Here is a 21,362-nt window from a genome sequence, read left to right on the forward strand (position 1 = left end):
CCTGCAGGTTTTTTCTGCAGCAGCTTCATTCTACCATGTCTGTAAGCAAGAGTTGTATGATCTGTTAGAATTCATTCTACTAGATCCAGGCTTCCAGCTGCAACGGGAGAGCTAGCAGGAGTGGAAGCTGTGCTCTTTCTGGGTCTGGTAACCATTTGATCATATTTTATTTTCCCACACGGGCAGCCCCCCAACAATGTACAATGCTACACAAATCACTATCACGATACTGATGCAAAGGGCATATTAGAACACGATACTGGTGAAAAGGGCATATTCGAAGATCACGATGCTGATTACAGGGGCATGTAAAGTGGAGACTAGTCATTGTTGGAACATTAAGGAGACAATAGTACTGATTCCTGCATGAGAAGCTCCTTGAGTCACAATTCAATTTCAGTTCATACTGTTCAGGTCTTGCCCACTTCACCGCTCGCACTTGCCAAGAAATTGCTTGCTCATGCCTGAAGTGCAGGAACTTGTTTGTTTTTGTGGTTTTTAAAAGTGTATCTGTTTTAACAAATATTAAATTATTTTTTTATAATTTTGATATATTAATATAAAAAATTTTAAAAATCATTATAATATATTTTCAAGTAAGAAGTATTTTTAAAAATCAATATACATCACACTATCTAAACAAACAATAAAACTAGAAGCAAAAATCGATAATAATTGTATGACAGGTATGATAGCTGAAGTAAAACTTTTTTTTATTGCTGATCTGGAACCTAATTCAAATTGTATTTTATTTTTGCTAAATCAAGGGAATTAACCTGATTACGTTGAATGGAAATACAGAATTTTGGATCTTGCACGATTTCATTTTGTGCTAAGAATTTGTGTAAATTTTACAAAGCTACATAGTGGATGGGCACAAATTCATCTGCAAGTTCAAAACCACTGTAGCTTCCAACTCCGATTATGCCTCTTTTCAAAATATTTTTTGGTGAGCCAAATGCAAGATTATAGGAGAAGATTAGCAGGTGGGTTGAGCCTGACCATATGGATACATGATGGAACATTACTAAGATCTCCAGAAAAGCTGTACCTGAATTAACAGCTGCATCTTGTTTTTCTGTTTATGAAGTGAAACCTATTCAAGCATCAAGCATGGTTATGTTCCCTGATATCTATATGCTTCTACTGGTTTAGTATCCATCAGACTGAGAAAGTTCCTAACTTCAACAGCAAACTAAGAAACAAAATTTCTTTTACCTCATTTAGTCACCATCTCTATTGCCTGAATAGCATTTGCTAAAAGAAAGATTTTGTTTATATCTGGAAAGATGGTAGTGAAAAAAAAAACATAGCTGGAAAGATGGTAGTGAAGGCAGAAAGTGGGAAAATCATTGTTGCCGAAGAGATGAGAGGACTACATCCTGAAGCGAACTGTCCCTTTTCATTGCAGCTTTGAACTCATCAAAGGTGACTTTTCCATCACTGTTGGCATCCATCCTATCAAATATCTCGTCCAATTTCCCCGGTTCTGCTATATCTGCTGGAAGGCAGTCCTCGGGCAAAGCCTGCTCGAAAAACATTCTATATGTCATCTAATCTTGGAAGCAGTTTAAACTTTTCAAGTTATACAAATTGTTAGGGAAGCAGCTTACTCTGAGCATTGATGCTACTTCTTCCTTCGTGATGCACCCGGATCGGTCTGTATCATACATCTGTTGGCCGAAAAGCAAAAGAAAATTTCAGCTTAGCTGGATAGGTTTCTTCTTGATGTTGCAAGTTGGAGGGGAATCAGGGAAGAGAGCATACCTGGAAGCACAGACGGAGAGCATCATCTCCTTGAGAGTTCCTGAGGCTGGAGAAACCACAAAGAATCTCCCTCATGTCAACTGTTCCATCACGGTTGTTGTCAAATAGATCGAAGATGCGGGGTGCCATAGGGATCAGTAACGACATGTTCATTGCTTTCAACACCTCCTCGAATTCGGATAGAGTAGCATTATCGCCTTTTGCACACCTGCACATATATATTCCCCCCTTAGAATATGAAAAATTGATAATAGAGCAATCAAACTCTGGCCAGCTTGATGCTAAAGCTTCTTTATGCAGTTTATCAGCGGTCAAATGCTGATAAACCTAAAACTCTACGCAAACTGAACTAAAACTTCGGGGCATGAAATAGTTTTAGCACTCACAATTTGGAAAAATGTAGCCTGAGTTTCTCAATCTCATCCTCCTTGAGGTCATGTGATCCTAGTAAAGATTTCAACTTCTTGGTTCTTAAGAAAATTGTGCTACTCCACACACTGGCTATTGCTGCAGCTCGGAATTTGCGACGGGCATTGAAACTCTGCAGCCTTGAGACAATCTCGGGGTCCATTTGTTCCTCTTTTGCAGAATCCCCTATCACCCAAGGATGATTTAAAACCTGTCACCACATGCAGTATGTTTTTTTAGAGGAGGCTCTCGATAATAATAGGGAAAAGACCAATAAGTTAAGGCTTTTGGAATCTGTACATCTTGAGCACTCGGTCTCCTTTCGGGATCAACTTGCAGGAGATCAGTGATCAGTTGTTTTGCTGATGAAGTAATGTTCTTCCACGTCTTCTCATAGAAAGTGAAATCACCCTGCATAGCAAATCATTTGCCTTTCAGAACCATGGAAGGAGGATAAACTGAACAGTGAAGAAAATGATCTAGCTTTGGTAGAGGCAAGAAAATATCAACATACAGCCAGTATCACTTGTTGTTTCTGCTTGTTCGACTGGGCAATGAAAGGCGGGTACCTGGAATATCAAATGAAAAAAACAAAAGAACTAAGAACTTGAACCGAAAATCGGGATCTTGGTCGTTGACTTATGGCAACAAATGATAGGCTACAATTTGAGACACGAGAAAATTAACTCACCCTGAGAGCAGGATATACAAGATTACTCCCAAAGACCACATATCAGTTTTAGAGCTAATTCTGCCTTGAGAAAGAGCTTCTGGTGAGACATAATCAATGGAACCAAACAACCCAACAACTGGATCGGTGAACTCTTCCACAGAACTCAATCCAAAGTCCATAATCTTCAAAGTAGAATCATCGTTTTCATTCAAGAAAAGACAGTTCTCTGGCTTCAAGTCTCTATGAACAATATTAGCCCTGTGAAGAGCTCCCAGTCCTTCTGCAATCTGCCTAACCACAGCTGCTGCTTCACTCTCAGAGTACCTGTCTCGAGCGACAATCCTGTCAAACAGCTCTCCACCAGAACAAAGCTCCAACACAAGATGCACCCCATTTTGATCCTCATAAACATCATAGAGGTCAATCACATTCGGATGCGGCGATACATTTTCTACTATCTTTCTCATAACCAATATTTCATTTGTAAGTAAAGCATCAGATACTGAAACCTGCCTCCATGTTGGGAATTTGAAAGAAGCAGTGTTTCTCTCGCCATCACCGCGAGATCTCGGAATTCCCGATGGAGTTGACGGGCCTAATCTTTTCAATGTCTTGATGGCCACCTGCCTCCTATCTCCACTTGTCTTCAGTATACCTCTCCTGACAACTGAGAACCCACCTCTTCCTAGAATGTCTGAAACTTCATATTCATCTAAAAGTTTTCTTGTTTCCTGTCCCATGTTTCCCGGAAACTAACTACCAAACACACAACAGAAATGGAATCTTGAAGACTTGAAACTTTCAGACAAAAAAAAACAAATAATGGGAAGAACTAGGCAGGTTGTGCTCAATTATAAGGGAGAGAAGAGACAGAAAAGATTGACATCAGCTTGAGAAGACTTTTTGCATTAGTTTATGCCTGAAATTCATGTGGAAACAAGAGGATAAATTATAAGAGATGGGAGCTGAAGAAAAACAGACAAACAGGCAAGGTCAACTAAACTTTAATTATTAGTCTAGTGAGCTTCCTTGTCTATCTTCAAAATTCTTCATCTTAAACTCAAAACTGAAGCTTTGTTCATCTCTCCACGCCAAACGTGTTTGCTGCTATAATCTTTGTTTTTCAATGGTTAAGATATTATCTCATCAACTTATATGCAAACCGATATTAAAAAAAAAAAAAAAAAAAAAAAAAAACCCTTTGCCCAGGCCAAACTTGGGTTTAATAGGTGTGCACACGAAGTGATAGTCTAACAAGAACCTTTGTGGGTTCTAAAACTATAAACAGGTTCGTGAGCTTGGAGATGGAGGTGCCAGGTCAAAATCAGCCCGTGGAAACCAACAGAGTCTAAATGGGCCGAGCTAGAATCCTCTGCAAAAACTATCAACATGGGCTTGTTAGGATAGATGGTCCAGGTCCTCCAGGCTATAAGGATATTATAGCCTACTAATTAATTTGATTATCTCCTCTAATCTGGCCTTTCGGTAAGGCTTAAACGTATTTGGGTTGGTGTAACTCTTAACCTAAATATGGGCTTTGTGTTAAATTTTGTTTCCTATTGAATATTTCTAGGCCTGTTCCTTGATTGCTGGAATCTATTCACCACTCTTAAAATAAAAAAAAAAATCACATTCAGATGTTTAGTTATCGGATTAATTCACATTCACAGGTAATTAAATCTACTCGAGTGAATTGTTTTCTTCTGATATCCATATTAGAGTTTAATATTCGGATTAACTTGAGTTAATTATTTGTTGTTTTAGATTTAAAATAAAAAACTTAATTGGGTGTTGATCGAGTCAACAAAATCACAGATAAACTCGTCAAATAAACAGGTTTTAACTGGTTCAACATTCTTTTCAATTAATTTAAGCTTTGGTCACTAATTTCCAAATCAATCCGCCGAATATTTACAACTACGCTTAATAAAGGCAAGGGAAAAAAACAGCAGCGGCAGCAGAACTCAGGACAATAAATATTATGGCACAACTTTCCTTAAGGTGGGGGCTAATGGTGACGAGGAATCATTAGAATTTGCATTGAACTTGACCAGGTGAATAATACAATGGTTGGATGGTGACAAATTATATGACTCGAAGAATATTTATTGTAATAATTGTTTGGAGCATCTAAAAGTTTAATGTTCTGACATGAGTTTCTTTTATGTCTAAAAATATATTATAAAATCCTCTCTTTTATATAATATTTCTACAATCATCCCTTTAAAGGCAAGAAAATTTCCAAAAAAAAGTGATTTATATAAGATCTTCAAACTCTTAGACGATTTTAATAATTTCATGATGCCTCGGGAAGTTATCTTGAGTTAAGAAAAAAAGAAAAGAGCAGTCAGGAAAAGTATAGCTTTATCTTGAGTTAAGAAAAAAGGAAAAGAACAGTCAGGGGATCTCAGTCTCTTCTAGATATTGCAGAGTCTGAGTCTTTGAATGAAGAAAACGCGGACAAGCATCTTGCGTGCATAAATATATACATACACCTAACGTAGAGAGAGGAATCAAAGTGGGAAAAATGGGAACAAAACATGGGGTTGAAAGAGAGGATGCAGGAAGTGGAAAAGGACTTCCTTCCATGACAAATATGCTAACTTCAAAACCTGCCTGCCTAACTTTGAATGATCTTTTCGTGTTCATAGAGAACATTACATAATTGTTCTCTGGATTTTCTTTTCTTTCAAATCAGATTCTTGGTTGTTCCCCCCGTTATTCTCCCCACGTCTGACCAAAAGCACGGGATTAATTTGATATTTTCCGGTCAAGGTGCCAGTTTGGTAACGTAGTGCACTGTGATTTCACCTGCGTTTTGCCGGTAAAAACACCAAAAACCATGCGGTGCATCGCTTTGCTAAATTATATTTTTAGTTTTAAAAATAGAAAATTTTAAGTTCTAACCCTCCTAAACTACTCCTCATTTCATGTCTCCACCTGGACACCCTGGCCTCAAATCCTGGACAGGGAGGATGGGATTCAGGGATGAGAGAAAGCTTAGCTCCATGGTAAAGACTTTGAACCCAGCTCAAACATATCCTAGGACTGAATCCAAGTCAATTTTAAATGATGTCAAGCCAAACCTGTCAGATCATCGCTGCTTAAAACAAAAAAGGAAGGCATGTGTTCAATGTGCAAAAGAATCTTTTCATCAAGTTTTTTGACCCTAGACATAAAATCATGCTAGTGCTTGGAACTCTTGAGATGCGACAAGAAGAGTCCATGATTGATGTAAGATACAGATGCCAGCTTTTGAGTGCTGCTATACAGCTAGAGGACCACATCTTTCTTGTAACTTCAACTAAATCCAACAACTGTTCCTGGACTCCACCACTACTTGCTTTCTCTATGCCCTCTGTGCGAGGGTGTGTTGTGCACACAGGAAAGGAGGCAACTCTGTTCAAGTGCCTTTTGAAAAACTGGTTGGGTGCATTGAACAAGCTGAGAAAGTGGGGGGCATTATAAGGTCCCTTCTGATTCAACTCAACACACAAAAATAAGAAAAAACAAGGAATAAATAGATCAAGCAAGGAATGTAGGGATTTTGCACTAACACAAAAGACAGCATAATGTATGAAAGCACCATATATTGATGTATGTGTACATATACTTGAATACATGCCGATATGAACTTTTCAACAGCAGTACAGAATATGGGTTTGGTCCTTTGCCAATTCATTATTGGCCCTTCTTCAATACTGCACAGAAAGCAACCTAGATATCCTAGACTTAGCAAGATAAAGAAGCAGAACAGAAACTCAGAAGTTCACAAATGTCTTGAACATCTACATATAAGAGCATATTAAACTACTAAGACTCGTCAGGAAGAAGTTTCTGCACTATGAAACAGAAACTGTGTTGATGATGGCCTTCTTCCCGGAATGTTAGCTGTTTCCCCTTCTAGGATAGTGCAGAACCAGGGAGAGCAGCAAGGTATTTTGCATCTTTCGTTAGACATACCACATGCCAACATCCTGCTTTGGAATCAGATCCATGGAATAATCAACTGGTGGACTGGGGAACGGAGAGCCAAATCTGAAGTCAGTAATACTGTCATTGACATTGGTATCAAATGCAGAATCAAAGGCCTTGCAGTGATCAAACTGATTTTCGGTTGATGAGAAAACAGGGTTGTTCACTGGCATGCTGGTTGCTTCAGTTATGTTGTTTCCCACCATAGCCCCTTGGCCATAGAAGCTATCATCCAGCTGAAATTGGAATTTCTGTTGTTGCTGTTGATTTTGACCACCAATAATATTAGCATTCCTAGGATCCAGCTGGAACTGAAATTTCTGTTGCTGCTGTGGATTTTGGTCCCCCATAAAATTCACATTCCTGGGGTTCAGCTGAAATTGAAATTTCTGCTCTTGCAGTTGCTGCTGATTTTGATCTCCAATAACATTGGCACTCCCAGGATTTATGTTCTTGTCTCGCTGAAGATTGGTATCATAGAAAGACATAAGATCAGAAATCGTTTTTTGCCCATCTTCCGAAAGTCTAAGTCCTGAAACATTAAGTGAAGGAGTCTGGTTTGGAGCTGCTGCCTTAGTTTGGGGAAATGGGAGAGAAAACACAGCTGGTTTGTCACTGTTTATTTGGAAATTAGACAATCCAAGTCCCTGAGAAGCATTGGTGCGATATAGGCAATTCATTTGGTGATTATTTCTAGCAGTGATGTCAAGAAACCCAAGTCCGGAATCGTTGTAGGGGCATTGAGGATGCTCGCACCTATACACCTTTTGATCAACCAAAATGTGTGGCTCGCCAGCAGGCTGCTTCCTTTTCTGAATGAAATCCATGCTTGTCTCAACAAGCTCGCCCTTAATTTGTGGAGCTGCTGGCGGCATCATAAATCTATCTCTTGGTCCAGCTGCTGTTGCCATGTTGAAAAGATTGACATCAAGATGCTTACAATCCTCTACTTCAACAATGGGTTCATCATCCACTCCTTCAACATCATAATCACTGGAATCGCTGATGACACACGAACCACTTCCACCAGCAGACACAGGAGGGCAGCTATCTGGATATAATTTTCGGGACAGTGTTTCTTCCTGATTAATTATTGCCAGCCAAGTGGCACTCTCCTTGGCAGTCATCTTATCCTGCAAACATTTAGACTGGCGAACAAGCTTGCGTATCTTGGCAATATCAGGAGAAATGTGCTTAATCACTGCTGTCAGAACACTGACTTTCCAAGCCTTCTTCAGATCATGGGGCTTCTTGTATGGAGGAGGACCCTGATCCTTGGGCAAACCCAGTTGAGGCCACCATTCCTCATTCGCAGTGGGCCACCATGGGGGGGCAACGCCTTTCTCCAGTGGAAAACGCCTCTGGGGTGGATCACAGTGCTGCATCAGGGCTGACAGAAGTGATCCAAGAGTTGTATCCTGAAGTTCCTGCAAGGTGTGAGGTGCGGATGCTGCTGGACCACAATCTTCACTCTTTCCAGGGATTGAATGTTCTGCCTGATACTTGGAGATAGCAGCAGGGCCATTCCGATCAAACCTGACTTTTTCCTTCCACCATCCCCGGAGATTGTCAGATGCTCCACTCACCGGCTTTCCCTTCTCAGGAATGATCCCATACACAAAACCCTGAGCTTTGCAAACTTCCATCATTTTCAGCATATATTTCAGGATTCCATCTTGTGCTCGTGACATCTTCTTCCTCCGTGCTTGCTCCTGAGACTGACGATGTTTTGCATGATCAACAACTTCCGTATTCTTACCCTGCTCTTTAAGTCGCCTAAGCAACATTCTGTCTCTCCACATCCTCCTCTCAAGCTCATCCACGTCCATCTCTTCATCACTGTAATCCTCCTCGATTGTTGCCCCTGGTTCGCGTTCTGGAACCGCATCCATTTCTCCAGGAGGAGCCGAGAAAAAGTCCAGATTGTTGCAAAATCCCATTTCTTCAAAGATTCCCATTTCAGCACACACCACAGCCAAATCAGTTTAATAATAGAATAGAAGATTTAGCTCAGTTAAGATATGTTCCACCTCTCTTACAATATCAATCTCCACACACAACTATCGCTTAGAAGTTCACCGATTCTTATTCTTTGGAATTCAGTGCATGTGAAGCACAAAAGGCAGCCACAGCTAAGCTCCTGCAAGCCAAATAAATGCACTTAAATATTTAGTGAAAGTTTCCCCAAATCTCTTACAGTAGGTCATGTACAATGAATCATTAAACTCTAATTTAATGTAAAACAAAGAGAGCACGGAATAGCATAAACGTCATATATTAGACTAACACCTAATTATCAAACAAACAAAAACAGAGTAACTGCTTTAGAAGCTCGACAAAGTTTATCTCCACCGACATACAAGTATAATCACAGGTCCGTTAAGGCTCTCTTTAGCTGGACATTTGTAAAACAAACAAACAAATAAATATGCAAACATAACATAAAGTAAGCTTTATCATTAATAGTATCAAAATCAGTTACGATTTGAAACAAATGAATTTGCTTCTCTCATGTCAGTGAGAAAAATTAATTCCAGGGATATTCAAATAAAAACTGCATAATTGTCCCAACCTGGTGGTAAATCAATATCACCAAGAAGCAGACAACATAAATTCAAATCCTAAATGAAAATACCACGGATCCCAGCCTCCACTCGGACACTTCAACAGAATGTCTAGGCGGTGGGCTGTCTTCACATGCCCGGCAATTAGTCTTAATTCCAGCTAAGCATGCCTGTATTACCATAAAACAAACTAATAATACTAAAATGAAATTAGATACAATATCTCAAAACCCCATTTTACATGTCACAGTATCAAGAAAACACAATAAGTTTTTGAATTAAATGTTAGCAACCAGCAACTCAGTCATAAGTACAAGTACAAAAAAAACAGGAGGGTACCCTCTTCACTAATGATCATCGTAACATAGGAGCAAAACTTTTAGAGGGCCAAAACTATAATACATTTATAAACCTCAGATCTACCTGTAACTGGATTATGTTACATCACTAACAACTAAGATTAAAGAGAAAATGATTCTCTACCAAGAAATGGAGACAGAGAGAGAGAGTTATTATTTTGTAGCTTATTAAACAAAAAATTCCAGCAAAAACTGCTTGTTATGTAAGCAAAGAAGAAAGGAAAGAAAGAAAGAAAGAAAGAAACTCACTTTTTTTAATAATAACAACACTGTAAGTCTGTAACAAAGTCTGATGTCAGTTCTTTTAAATAAATTTCAAGCCTTTTATAACAAAGACAAGCATAACAAGTCTCCTAGAGCCATCTTTCCTTAAAAACTAAGCAGTGAAAGGACACAACGTACCATGAATTAGCAGGGAACCAAAAGGGTTACCATCATGATTCATGAAAAGACACAAAAGAATCACCAGAGCTTCCTTTTTGTGCGTGACATAAATGATGATTAATTAATAACAAGATATTGATTAACATCAACAATTAATAAAGCATTTACAAAATCCCAGGACAGTACATTTAATAAGCACAAAAGATCAAGCAACATAACAACACTTAATCATGAAAGACATGGTTTAATACAAAATTTAATAAATGGGATCCAGTAGATTTGTTGATAAATAAAGAAACGATGAAAAAGATTGAATCTTTACCAAGTTAATGAGTTATGGCTTTGTAAGAGCTGCAGCAACCATTGAAGAAATTAACAAAGTTTCTCCCTTTTAACCTTTCTGGGGTTAAGAAGAAGAAGAAGAAGCTCTCTTCTCCTCTCCTCTTCTGCTTACAGTTTAGACATAGAGAGGGGGGGTTGGGGGTGTGGAGACTTTAAGGTTTGTTTTTTGTGTTAAATTTTTCTACTGATACTGTCCCATGAGAGTAAGAGGAGAAAAATATAAAGAGGGAGAGAGAAAGGTGGCAATTTGTCTGAAAGAGGGACAGATATGGAAATAGTGGTTTTTTTGGGGGTATTTTGGGGTGGGTAAATTTATAGATAACCATGGTTAGGATGGGTTTTAACCGTGGTGATGGTTGGAATTTTGGATAATTTGGAGTTTGGAAAGAGTTTGCTATATGGGGAATTTCTTGTGTGGGGTTATTCACACTCAAAGTATGGTGCTCTGTGGCTATGTCGTGAGGTGGACCAATGGGTCCTGTGTAGATGAGAAAAAAAGGGTTTGGTGTGGGATGGGGACAAAAGAAGTTAGGCATTTTTGTTGAAAAAATTCCTTTTTTTCTCTTTTTTAATCTCCTTTTGTGCTAAAAAATAATTGGGTGTCATTTGGAAATTTTGGAATTTCTAACCCTATATTTTAGAATTACCTTTTGTAGCTTATTAAATTACATATTTAGATTCTATTCTACCATCTTTTTTTTGTATATATAGCACGTATTTGTATCCTTTTAATAGTTTATAAGATAAAGTTAGTTTGAAGATATAATTTTTTTCTATTCCATGTAAATCACAATTTTTTTTCTTAAATAGGATAATATCAATTTTCTTAAATAGGATTTAACAAGAGTTATTAAATTACTCAAAATTAATAGATTTAAATCTATATTTAAATAAAAGTTTGAAAGTAGGATTCAACCACACGAATTATATAGACTTGACAAAATTTTGTAGGTGGGAATTAGCTGTATTCTTTAAAATTTTCCTTTCTTGTCAATCTTAATATATTTCATATATACATCGTACTTTGTTTTTACATTAAAAAACATATACTAGCAATAACTTAATTTTTCATGGAATCTATCAATATATCATTAGTTTGAAAAAATATTTTTTTATTAAACAATTTTAACGTGTTTAGCTTTATAAATAGTATCGAAATCTTTAAATGATATAAATCATTTGTGAAAAAAATCCATAAAAAAAGAAGGGAATCCGTGTCAATTTATAAAACTTATGACCTAGATCATTTGATTAGAAGCATTAAACTTGGAAAAACTATGAAACTCAAATCTTTTTTTAAAAAAAAAATATCAATGGAAAAAATTGAAAAAAAAATATTCAATTATAAAAAAAGAATTAAAAATATAAAATAGTAATCAAATGATCATTTAAAAAAAAAACAAAAAAGATATTTTAATTGAAGGACAAAATTTAAAACAATTGAAAGTTTATAAAATAAACAAAAAAAAAAAAAAACCAAAACTAGATTTGAAAAAAGAAGAGGACAAAGATTTTAGGCTGAATGATAAAATTAAAAAACAAAGCAAAAACCTACAAAAGGGTTATGGACAAAAATAACAAATCAAAAAATAAGGATTGATACTTGAGTATCTCCAACGGACCACCATAAAGTTTTAATTATCAGACACGAGTTTTGAGAAAAGAGAGAAAAAAGAGGAGGGAAAAAACAATTCCAGCTAAAATTCATTCAAAAATACCAACACATGTGTCAATAATAAAGGAAAGGAATATTGTGAAGAATCTAATGACGTGCCATAAAATAATCTTTCATCATCGAAGAACATTGTACAAGCCATCAAAGCATGGTGGAACCCTTCCACACGTGGCTGCGTGTATAGCACGCGTAGTTGCTTGTATAACACGTGACTAATAATTTTAAAATTTTAATAAATACAAAATTCCATCCGGAAAACCCCACACCCCACCCCACCCCCCAAAAAAAAAAAAAAATTAAAACCCCCTTGTAAAGAATACATGATACTTGTGAATGGATGAAACAGATGGTGTGAGTGACTACACAATATGTTTTCTGGAACAATTAAAAAACGTACGGCAGTTAGCAGATTCGGGACGGCGCCCGAACGTGCATAAATGGAAGCCTTGCTTCGTGGAAAGAGGTCAATCTCATTTATTTAATATTTTGACTAATTAATTACATTTACTTATTTTCATGTTTTTTTTTTCCCAGATTCCATTTTACCATGTCTAGCCTTTTTTTATCCGTTTCATTTTTATAGTTTCATGAACGTAGTTGTAAGACTTGTACTGGGCGAGTTAATAAAAAAAATAATAAAAATAAATTAAATTTTATCTAGATTTTAACCAAATCACAAATAAATTTATGATTAATATAAAAATAACACGACTTAGGTTCCATGTTAAAAAGTCATTTGGTTTTACCTGTGTTTTTTAAAAATTTAATTTTTTTTGTTTTGGTTAAAAATTAATTTTTTTATATGTTTTAGATATTTTTGATGTGTTGATTTTAAAAATAAAAAAATTATTTAAATATATTTTAACACAAAAAATATTTTAAAAAATAACTATAACTAAACTCCTAATTAAACGTATAATATATATAATGAGCTTTGTAACGCTTTTGTGTTGCCCAAATCAGTCACGCCCTCTATGTAAATTAAATTGATTCCTCCACCTTCTAAATGTGTGTCTTGTTTGTGTCCTTGTAGTCCTTTTTTGGTCTTGACGGTTTTCTTTTTTTCTAAAACCGCTGAAGATATTCTGTAAATTAATTTTCTGTCTACTGATTCTTGCTCGATGCAATCACAATAAAGTTTTTCTTGCCTGCACGTGATGTGTAAATCAAAGAAAACCATGTCCCAACCATAAAAGCTTTCAATTTAGTAAAGTGACTTTCTTTTAGTCTTCAATATTCCCCATTTTGTATATAAAAAAATAAAAAAATTAATTGAATTTAAAAATATTATTTTATATTTTTAGTTTACAATGTTTAGGAACGTGATACAAATAATATTCTATAAAAATTTAATTTTTATTATTATTTTTTTAAAAAAAAACAATTATAATTACATTCTCAAACAGGTATAATCTGGATGATCCGTTTAATCTAAATTTATGATTACATTTTATAACTATAGTCTTAATCTCGATATACAAAACCTATTCCATCGAGACCTTACCTTGATTATTTGAAAAGGAAAAAAAAAATCATCACAATACTTTTTAAAAAGTAATTTCCCTTCCTTAATTACATGGAACATATGTAAAAAGAACATGATCAAGATATGCAAAAATGCACCCGATATTAAAACAAAAAAGGGAAAAGTTAATCAATGAAGCTTAGGTATGATACTCAATATTACATGCCGTTTCTCAATTTATTTATTTTTCCCAGGTAAATCCATGCGGAATGCCCATGTGATTAAGAAATAAAAGAAATCAAATTAAAGATCCAATGAAATGGAGTGCAGGTTGCACATTACTGCTGAATTGGGGATGCAATGGTTCACTGTATCTATTTTCCTCTAAAGTGGCCCTTTCCTGCTTTAATTCTCAGTTTTAGTGGCCCTTTCCTGCTTTAATTCTCAGTTTTATTCCCTTAATTTGTTCATCCAATGTAATAAAATGTATTTTAATTAATGTTTTTGCATGAATAATGCCGTGTCTAATGGCTTTTCAAGCATGTATTCAAGACCAGTCGACAGTGTCTCTGGCATCTTGTAATGATACTATATTGCAATGTATCAAATCGGAGCTTAGGTTTGTGCACAAAGTTAAGTCTTGTTCTGTGGATGTAAGAGTGACAAGTACTGCTAAGTTTTTAAGAGCATTTTTTATGATTTGTTGGATCCATAAATAAATAAAATATTAGCACTCCATATTTCTCCTCCAATGGTGGCAATGCATTCAGAGACAGTCAACCATATTAACACGGATAAATATATAAATGTGTTTTTTTAAAAAAATAATATCCGGCTATTGCTTTGAGGTAAAGATAATAAAAATAAAAAATAATATCTCTCATGTATTTTACATTTTAAAAACTTAAAAATTCAATTAGAAATCATTATAAAAATAGATTTACGTTATGTTTATGTTTTTATTTCTCTAATCAAACGTATTTATATTCATGTGATTTTTGTATTTTATTTTTCGAGACAGTAATCTAGCACTTTCTAAATATTTTTATTTGAAAAATAAAAATAAAGGGAGAAGGGAAGGTGGTGGTGGTTATTACATTGAGTTTTGAGAAAGGTTACCTAATGCAACTATATATGATACGTTTTGAATCATTGTTTATGTATATATTTACTTCTTGATATTCGGATTATTGTTTTTAGAATTTAGAACTTATTTATTTATTTATTGTATTTTCTTATTAAAAATCACTGGCTTCATTATTTGAAAGTCATTAAACCCTCAATTTTAAAAGTTATTTTTTTAGAATTTTAAAAATATTTATCATACAATATAAATATTAGTTCTTTTATCATCATCAATCTTCTACTTTGTAAGCTTTGAGAAATAAAATATTGGCGTAAATATATAATTATTAACTGTACAAACACTCATAAACTTTTTTCTTTCTTGAGCGTTTTAAATTCTGTAACATCATCAATTACTATTCCTCACTCGATTCAAATGAATTTAGACAGAAACCATACCCTACATTCTTAAAAAAAAAAAAATGATATGTCGCAGTCGAACTATGTAATTATGTATTATTCATCAAATATTTTAACATGACATGTAAAATTGCTCGCATTGGTTAGAATGCCAAGCAAGCCATAAGAAAAATATGGCTTCGTGCCCCCCGCACATAATTCTTTTGTGGAATGGTCACGTTACATCATAGAATAAAAATAAACCTTTAAAATCTTTATTGGTATACTATAGTTTTTAGTGTAAAAAATAACTAAGTATTTATTTGATACTGTGGTGTAATATATTTTTTATTTAAAAAGATATCAATTTTTTTTATTTTTCTATATTTTAATATCAACACATTAAAATCATTAGAAAATACAAGAAAAACATCAAATTAATAGTTTTTTTAAAAAATTAAAAATAAAAGTTCCGGTATTTCCAATTAACTTCTAATTATTGCGTCGGCAAAGCTCCAAAGCCAATTACTGTGAAAATCATTTAAAACGTAACCTTTTTTTGTTTTTTTTTTTGTAAACTTTCATCTAACAAAAATAGAAATTTGCCATCAATGTCATTTGAGTGCTCCCTTGTTTCTTTTTCGGTGTGTTAATTTCCTCAACAGTAAAAAGCAAAAAACAATTCTTAAGAAAAGAAAGGACCAGTAGCAGCCGCCACGCAGGTGGGGAAACCAACTGCCTCCATGTAAAAAACCCCACCTAAAAATCCCTCTCAGAACCTGACACGTATCACATCAAGTAGGTCTCACCTTGTCTTAAAAATGGTGGAGGCCATGTCACCTCCTCGAATAAAATGATTCAATTTAGTGGCAGCCAACCCTCTCAACCTTTCCCTGTCCCCTCGCAAGTTCTGGACTCTCTCTCTCTCTCAACCTTTCCCTGTCCCCTCGCAAGTTTTGGACTCTCTCTCTCTCCCTCTCTCTCTCTCTCTCTCTCCCCTTAGAATTATCCTCTGCAATCTCTGCGAAATAAAGGACGTGATGATATTTTGGCACTGGTTGGATTTGGGGATTGGAACTCGTATTTCAAGCAAAGTTCATGACAGTGATGGGACTTTTGGGGGTCTTTTTATACTTCCCTGTGAATAATATAATATATTTGCATCATTGCCACCCGTAGAAATTCCACAATTCTATAATCTGGACCGGTAGCCTCGTAGGCCAATATAGATCATGTTTGTGGTTAAATTATATTTTTTAAAAAAATAAATTTATAAATAACACTTTAATTTGTAAATAAACCATTAATTTACACATCAATATAGATCATGACTGATATTGCGGTTCAACGACAATTATAAAACTCGTATAACACTTTGTCTGGGTATAAAACGGGAAGGGAACAAGATGGGAAGTGTGAAAGAAAGAGGAGAGGGAATGCCACAAAAGGTTTTGAAACTTTTAAAAGTGATTGTGATTGTGTTTTTAAAATATTTTTTATTTAAAAATATATTAAAACAATATATTTTTTATTTTTTAAAAATTAATTTTAGTATTAGTGTATTAAAATAATCTAAAAATATATAAAAAAATATTAATTTGAAGCAAAAAAAAAATAAAATTTTTTTAATTTTTTTTAAATATTTTTAAAAGAAAAAAACTAAGAGGGCCATAAAAAATTAAAAGTTGTTTCACGGTTGTAGTTTTTTAAAAGTATATTTTATTTTAAAATATATAAAGATAATGTATTTTTAAAAAATATTTTTAATAGTAATTATTTTCAAGTTTAAAACACAATTTTAAATGCATAGTCATTCTTTCATTAATTATTGGAAACAGTAAGAAATTAAGAGGAAAAGATTCTCAAAAATAAAATTAAACATCTCTAGTTTAGAAAAAGAATTGTTTTTATCAACGATGAAATCTTAAATTAATAAGTCAAGTAAATATATTTTTTTCGTATCTTCTCAAACGTAGCGTAAATATGTGGTCGATATGCTTCCATGACATGACAATCAAGCAGCAACTTGTACATTACTATATCATGGTGGCTAATGACTATCACATGCACCTTGCTCTAATTGATTTTTTTTAAAAAAATTTATAATTCAAGATTCATTTTATTCCCCCATGAAATATTTTGTTGTTATGATCACATAAAATAATTAAAAAATAAAAATACATTCCACAAACTCTTAAAATGAAAGAGGAATGATTATTAATTCTTTTCCATTTTAAGAAAATGAAGTGACTTGTAATTGATTTTTTCCTTCTTTTTGGTAGTTCTAGATCATATTGTGATAGCGTATAGTGTGATCATAGCACGATAAATCATTTAAAAAAATATTATTCTACTTACGAGTTGGAGTAAGAGATTTTTGTTTTTAAAAAAACACCCCATGAAGTAACTCTTGTACCATAAAGCGGATAATATACCTACAACAATGTTGGCCAAAAAATTATATGCTTGAAAGAAACACAAAAATATCAAAAGCTTACTAAACCCTGTTTGTTTTTAGGTTTTAAAAGCGTTTTTAAAAAAATTTAAAATTTTTTTATTTTTTTATTTTTGCTTTAGATTAATATTTTTTTTGTATTTTTTAATCATTTCGATGCATTAATTTCAAAAATATATTTTTTTAAAATGTTATTTAATATATTTTTAAATGACTTTCAAACAGGCCTTTAAAGCAATCAAACTTGGTTCAATAAATTCCATGGAGGGGTCTCTGCCAATATATAACACCAAACTATTACTTGATACTTCGTTTTAGTGGTAATAAGGTGTTTTTTTATTAATACTTTTTTTATATGTTTTTATATTGTTTGATATATTAATATTAAAAACAAAATTTTGAAATTAATTGTTACCACGTAACATTCAGGCCATAAGAGATCACGATTAATTCAGGGTTTCTAGAAATGACACCTTATACTGAAAGTTCCGTATCCTTTCTTGGCGTGGCAGCGCCATACTAACAGGCAAGAGTCGCCTTCATGCTTTTGATAAGAGTTGACTTTTTTTTGTAACGGTAGTTGATCGTTCGGCTAGCGCCATAAAACAAATATTTTCCACAGCAATACGGGAAAAATAAATAAATAAAATTAGCGATAAACCCTCTGAAAATTATTTCATATGTGCTGGGATGGGAAGCCACAATCTGCTTCATAGGATTTGGCTTTTATTTTTTTAAAATAATTTATGGGTGTAATATAATAATAGCCTTTTTTTTTGTTTAATATAATGATAGTTTTTATTTTTTATGGGTGTAATATAATAAAAGCGTTTAAATTAGGAGAACATTTTCCTTTGAGCCACGGGATAACTTTTTTTTTTCTTTCTTTCTTGGACTCCAATAAGCCCATAAGCCCTAAAGAATGTCTTTGGGCTAGTTTTTTCTTTTTACATATTATTGAATCTAACTGGTCTAATAAATTAATTCAGACTCCATTAATCTAGGACGTAGCTTAAATTGCTTAAATTAAATTTCAAATTAAATTGAATGGAAAAAAATTCAATTGACCAATAATATAGTTAAAATCCAATATATTTTTTTTCAAAAACAATGTGATTTTTTTTAAAAAAATTATAAAACAACACTGTTTTTTAATCCATCAGGTTAACCTATTTAATGGTTTTAGCCTCAGACAAATTTAATAACTTGCTGTATCTACTATCAGCCAGCATCTAGCCTTTTATTATTATTATTATTACTATTATTATGTTTTTTAAAGGGTCATGGAATTAATTTTGCTTGTCAGATTATGCCTGGATTTTGGTTTGAAAAGTTGAACTTTGAAATGGGATAGGAGAACACTCTATTGCTCAAAAAAATTAGTTTAAGTGTCTTGGAATGGAATGCTTCAAACCTTTTTATACTAGTTGACTTTTCTTTAATTATTCGTTGATACAATCAAGTTGGTGATTAATAAAGGTAAATCACCTTTAAAATGTTTGGATTATTATTTAAAACTATTTTTTTTTTTTTTTTAAATGTAGACCATGGTTCTATGATGTTTGAGCAATAGCACCGAGGAGAGAAAGAAGTGCTGTCATTGCATTATACAGGCTAGTATATGGCAACAACCACACCAGAAAGCATTACGACCACAGCTTGCCATGCTTCGACATGGGAAGCACTCCCAACATTTTCAAATTTGCAAAAATTCTTTGTTTTCCCCTTGTGCTTGCACGTACAGAGATGCTACCTCCTTTTGGTAACATATAAAAGCCTCTCCCACCCACCATTATTCCTTGCATCATAAACAACACAACAGCAACAACAAAGAGTGCTCAGCATGTCTTCTCTCAAATCCTATGGCAAACTCGACGAGGCTGAGCAAGCACGGCTCGTGGCTCGTCGACGAACCCGGAAAAGAATCACCATCATAAGCCTTTCTTCAATACTTCTTGTTGCCATTGTTGTTGCTGCTGTGGTGGGGACTCGTGCTTCTAGTGGAAACTCACAGAAGGGTGGACCTGATAAGTCACTCTCTACATCAGTGAAAGCTGTTTGTGATGTCACATTGTACAAGGATTCTTGTTACAATAGCCTTGCTCCCGTGGCTAAACCAGACCAGATTCAACCCGAGGAGCTTTTCAAATTGGCAATCCAAGTGGCCAAGAATGAATTATCGAAAGCTTCTCAGCATTTCTCCAAGGATGGAGGGGTGCTTTACAATGGTGTCAAGGATAATATGACAATTACAGCCTTGGAAAATTGCCAAGAACTTTTGAGTTTGGCATTGGACCATCTTGATAACTCATTGGAAGCGGGTAATGGTGTCAATGTGATTGATGTTGTGGATGATCTAAGAAGTTGGCTAAGTACTTCAGGTACTTGCTATCAAACCTGCATTGATGGCCTTTCGGAGACAAAATTAGAGGCCACTGCTCATGATTATCTCAAGAGTTCAAGTGAATTGACTAGCAATAGCTTGGCAATTATCACTTGGATTTCCAAGGTTGCAAGCTCAGTGAACATCCATAGGCGCTTAATGAATTACGAAGACCAAGAGATGCCAAAGTGGCTGCATCCAGAAGATCGTAAACTACTTCAAAGTTCAGATTTGAAGAAGAAGGCTGATGTTGTTGTGGCTAAAGACGGGTCTGGAAAGTACAAAAGAATCAGCGATGCCCTAAAAAATGTTCCTGAAAAGAGCAAGAAGAGGTATGTGATCTACGTGAAGAAAGGAATTTATTTCGAAAATGTTCGTGTCGAGAAGAAGCAATGGAATGTCATGATGATTGGTGATGGAATGAAGGCAACAATTGTTTCAGCAAGCCTGAACGTTGTCGATGGAACTCCTACATTCTCAACTGCAACATTTGGTAAGTTCAGGACCAATCCTCCGCTATGGTTGCATGCTAACCGAAGTTTAGCTACGGGGATAGAGGTTAGAAACTTAGAATTAGCTAAATGGCTGACACTCATTTTCCTTTTTCTTGCAGCTGTGTTTGGGAAGGGATTCATTGCTAGAGATATGGGGTTCCGTAACACAGCTGGTGCAATCAAGCATCAGGCAGTTGCCTTGATGTCAAATGCTGATATGTCGGCCTTTTACAGATGCAGCATGGATGCTTTTCAGGACACTCTCTACGCACATGCCAATCGGCAATTCTACCGCGAATGCGACATTTATGGAACAGTTGATTTCATCTTCGGAAATTCAGCTGTTGTCATCCAAAACAGCAACATACGACCCAGGAAACCCATGCAAGGCCAACAGAACACCATCACTGCACAAGGCAAGATTGACCCTAATCAAAATACTGGAATTTCAATTCAGAACTGTGCCGTTTTGCCTTTTGGCGACTTGAGCTCTGTCAAAACTTTCCTTGGCCGCCCTTGGAAGAATTACTCAACAACTGTATTCATGCGTTCTATGATGGGGAGCTTGATCGACCCTGCTGGATGGTTGCCATGGACAGGAAATACAGCACCTCCTACCATTTTCTATTCTGAGTTTGAGAATTTCGGGCCTGGTGCTTCAACAAAGAACAGAGTTAAATGGAAGGGCTTGAAAACCATCACCAATAAACAAGCCAGTAAATTTACAGTGAAGGCATTCATACAGGGAGAAGGGTGGCTCGCAGGCACTGGTATCAGCTACAAACCTGGTCTCTGACTGTGATACATTTTGCAGAGAACGTTTCCTTTTTTGTGTTCCTTCCTTGTTTTTGTTTCCTTGATGTTGTTTTCCTACACCAGTTTATTTTATCCTTTTCACATTATACGTTGATTCATTGAAACTTGAGTTTGGAACAAGACTAGAGTCTCCAACGA

The 21,362-nt window shown here is 34.9% G+C and overlaps 3 protein-coding genes across 4 annotated transcripts; 1 reads left to right on the forward strand and 2 right to left on the reverse strand.

Moving 5' to 3' along the window:
• Window positions 1-1,196: 1,196 nt before the first annotated feature.
• Window positions 1,197-3,983, reverse strand: LOC118060153 (calcium and calcium/calmodulin-dependent serine/threonine-protein kinase). Its single transcript, XM_035073312.2, has 7 exons — window positions 2,867-3,983; window positions 2,690-2,744; window positions 2,476-2,586; window positions 2,154-2,386; window positions 1,768-1,975; window positions 1,614-1,673; window positions 1,197-1,526 (listed from the first exon to the last, which is right to left on the reverse strand). The coding sequence occupies exons 1-7, from the start codon at window positions 3,586-3,588 to the stop codon at window positions 1,350-1,352; spliced, it is 1,566 nt and encodes a 521-aa protein (XP_034929203.1). The 5' UTR covers window positions 3,589-3,983; the 3' UTR covers window positions 1,197-1,349.
• Window positions 3,984-6,421: 2,438 nt separating this feature from the next.
• Window positions 6,422-10,655, reverse strand: LOC118060154 (ETHYLENE INSENSITIVE 3-like 1 protein). Of its 2 annotated transcripts, XM_035073314.2 has the most exons (3): window positions 10,453-10,655; window positions 9,459-9,557; window positions 6,422-8,963 (listed from the first exon to the last, which is right to left on the reverse strand). In XM_035073314.2, the coding sequence occupies exon 3, from the start codon at window positions 8,779-8,781 to the stop codon at window positions 6,802-6,804; it is 1,980 nt and encodes a 659-aa protein (XP_034929205.1). In that variant the 5' UTR covers window positions 8,782-8,963; window positions 9,459-9,557; window positions 10,453-10,655; the 3' UTR covers window positions 6,422-6,801. The 2 variants fall into 2 exon arrangements, with proteins under 2 accessions (XP_034929205.1, XP_034929204.1); XM_035073313.2 differs by lacking the exon at window positions 9,459-9,557.
• Window positions 10,656-19,260: 8,605 nt separating this feature from the next.
• Window positions 19,261-21,300, forward strand: LOC118060155 (putative pectinesterase/pectinesterase inhibitor 24). The gene is made up of 2 exons (XM_035073315.2): window positions 19,261-20,407; window positions 20,528-21,300. Exons 1-2 carry the CDS (start codon window positions 19,375-19,377, stop codon window positions 21,202-21,204), a joined length of 1,710 nt encoding a protein of 569 aa, XP_034929206.1. The 5' UTR covers window positions 19,261-19,374; the 3' UTR covers window positions 21,205-21,300.
• The last annotated feature ends 62 nt before the right edge of the window (window positions 21,301-21,362 follow it).

Source organism: Populus alba, chromosome 10 (genome assembly GCF_005239225.2).
Source record: "Populus alba chromosome 10, ASM523922v2, whole genome shotgun sequence".
NCBI lineage: Eukaryota > Viridiplantae > Streptophyta > Magnoliopsida > Malpighiales > Salicaceae > Populus > Populus alba.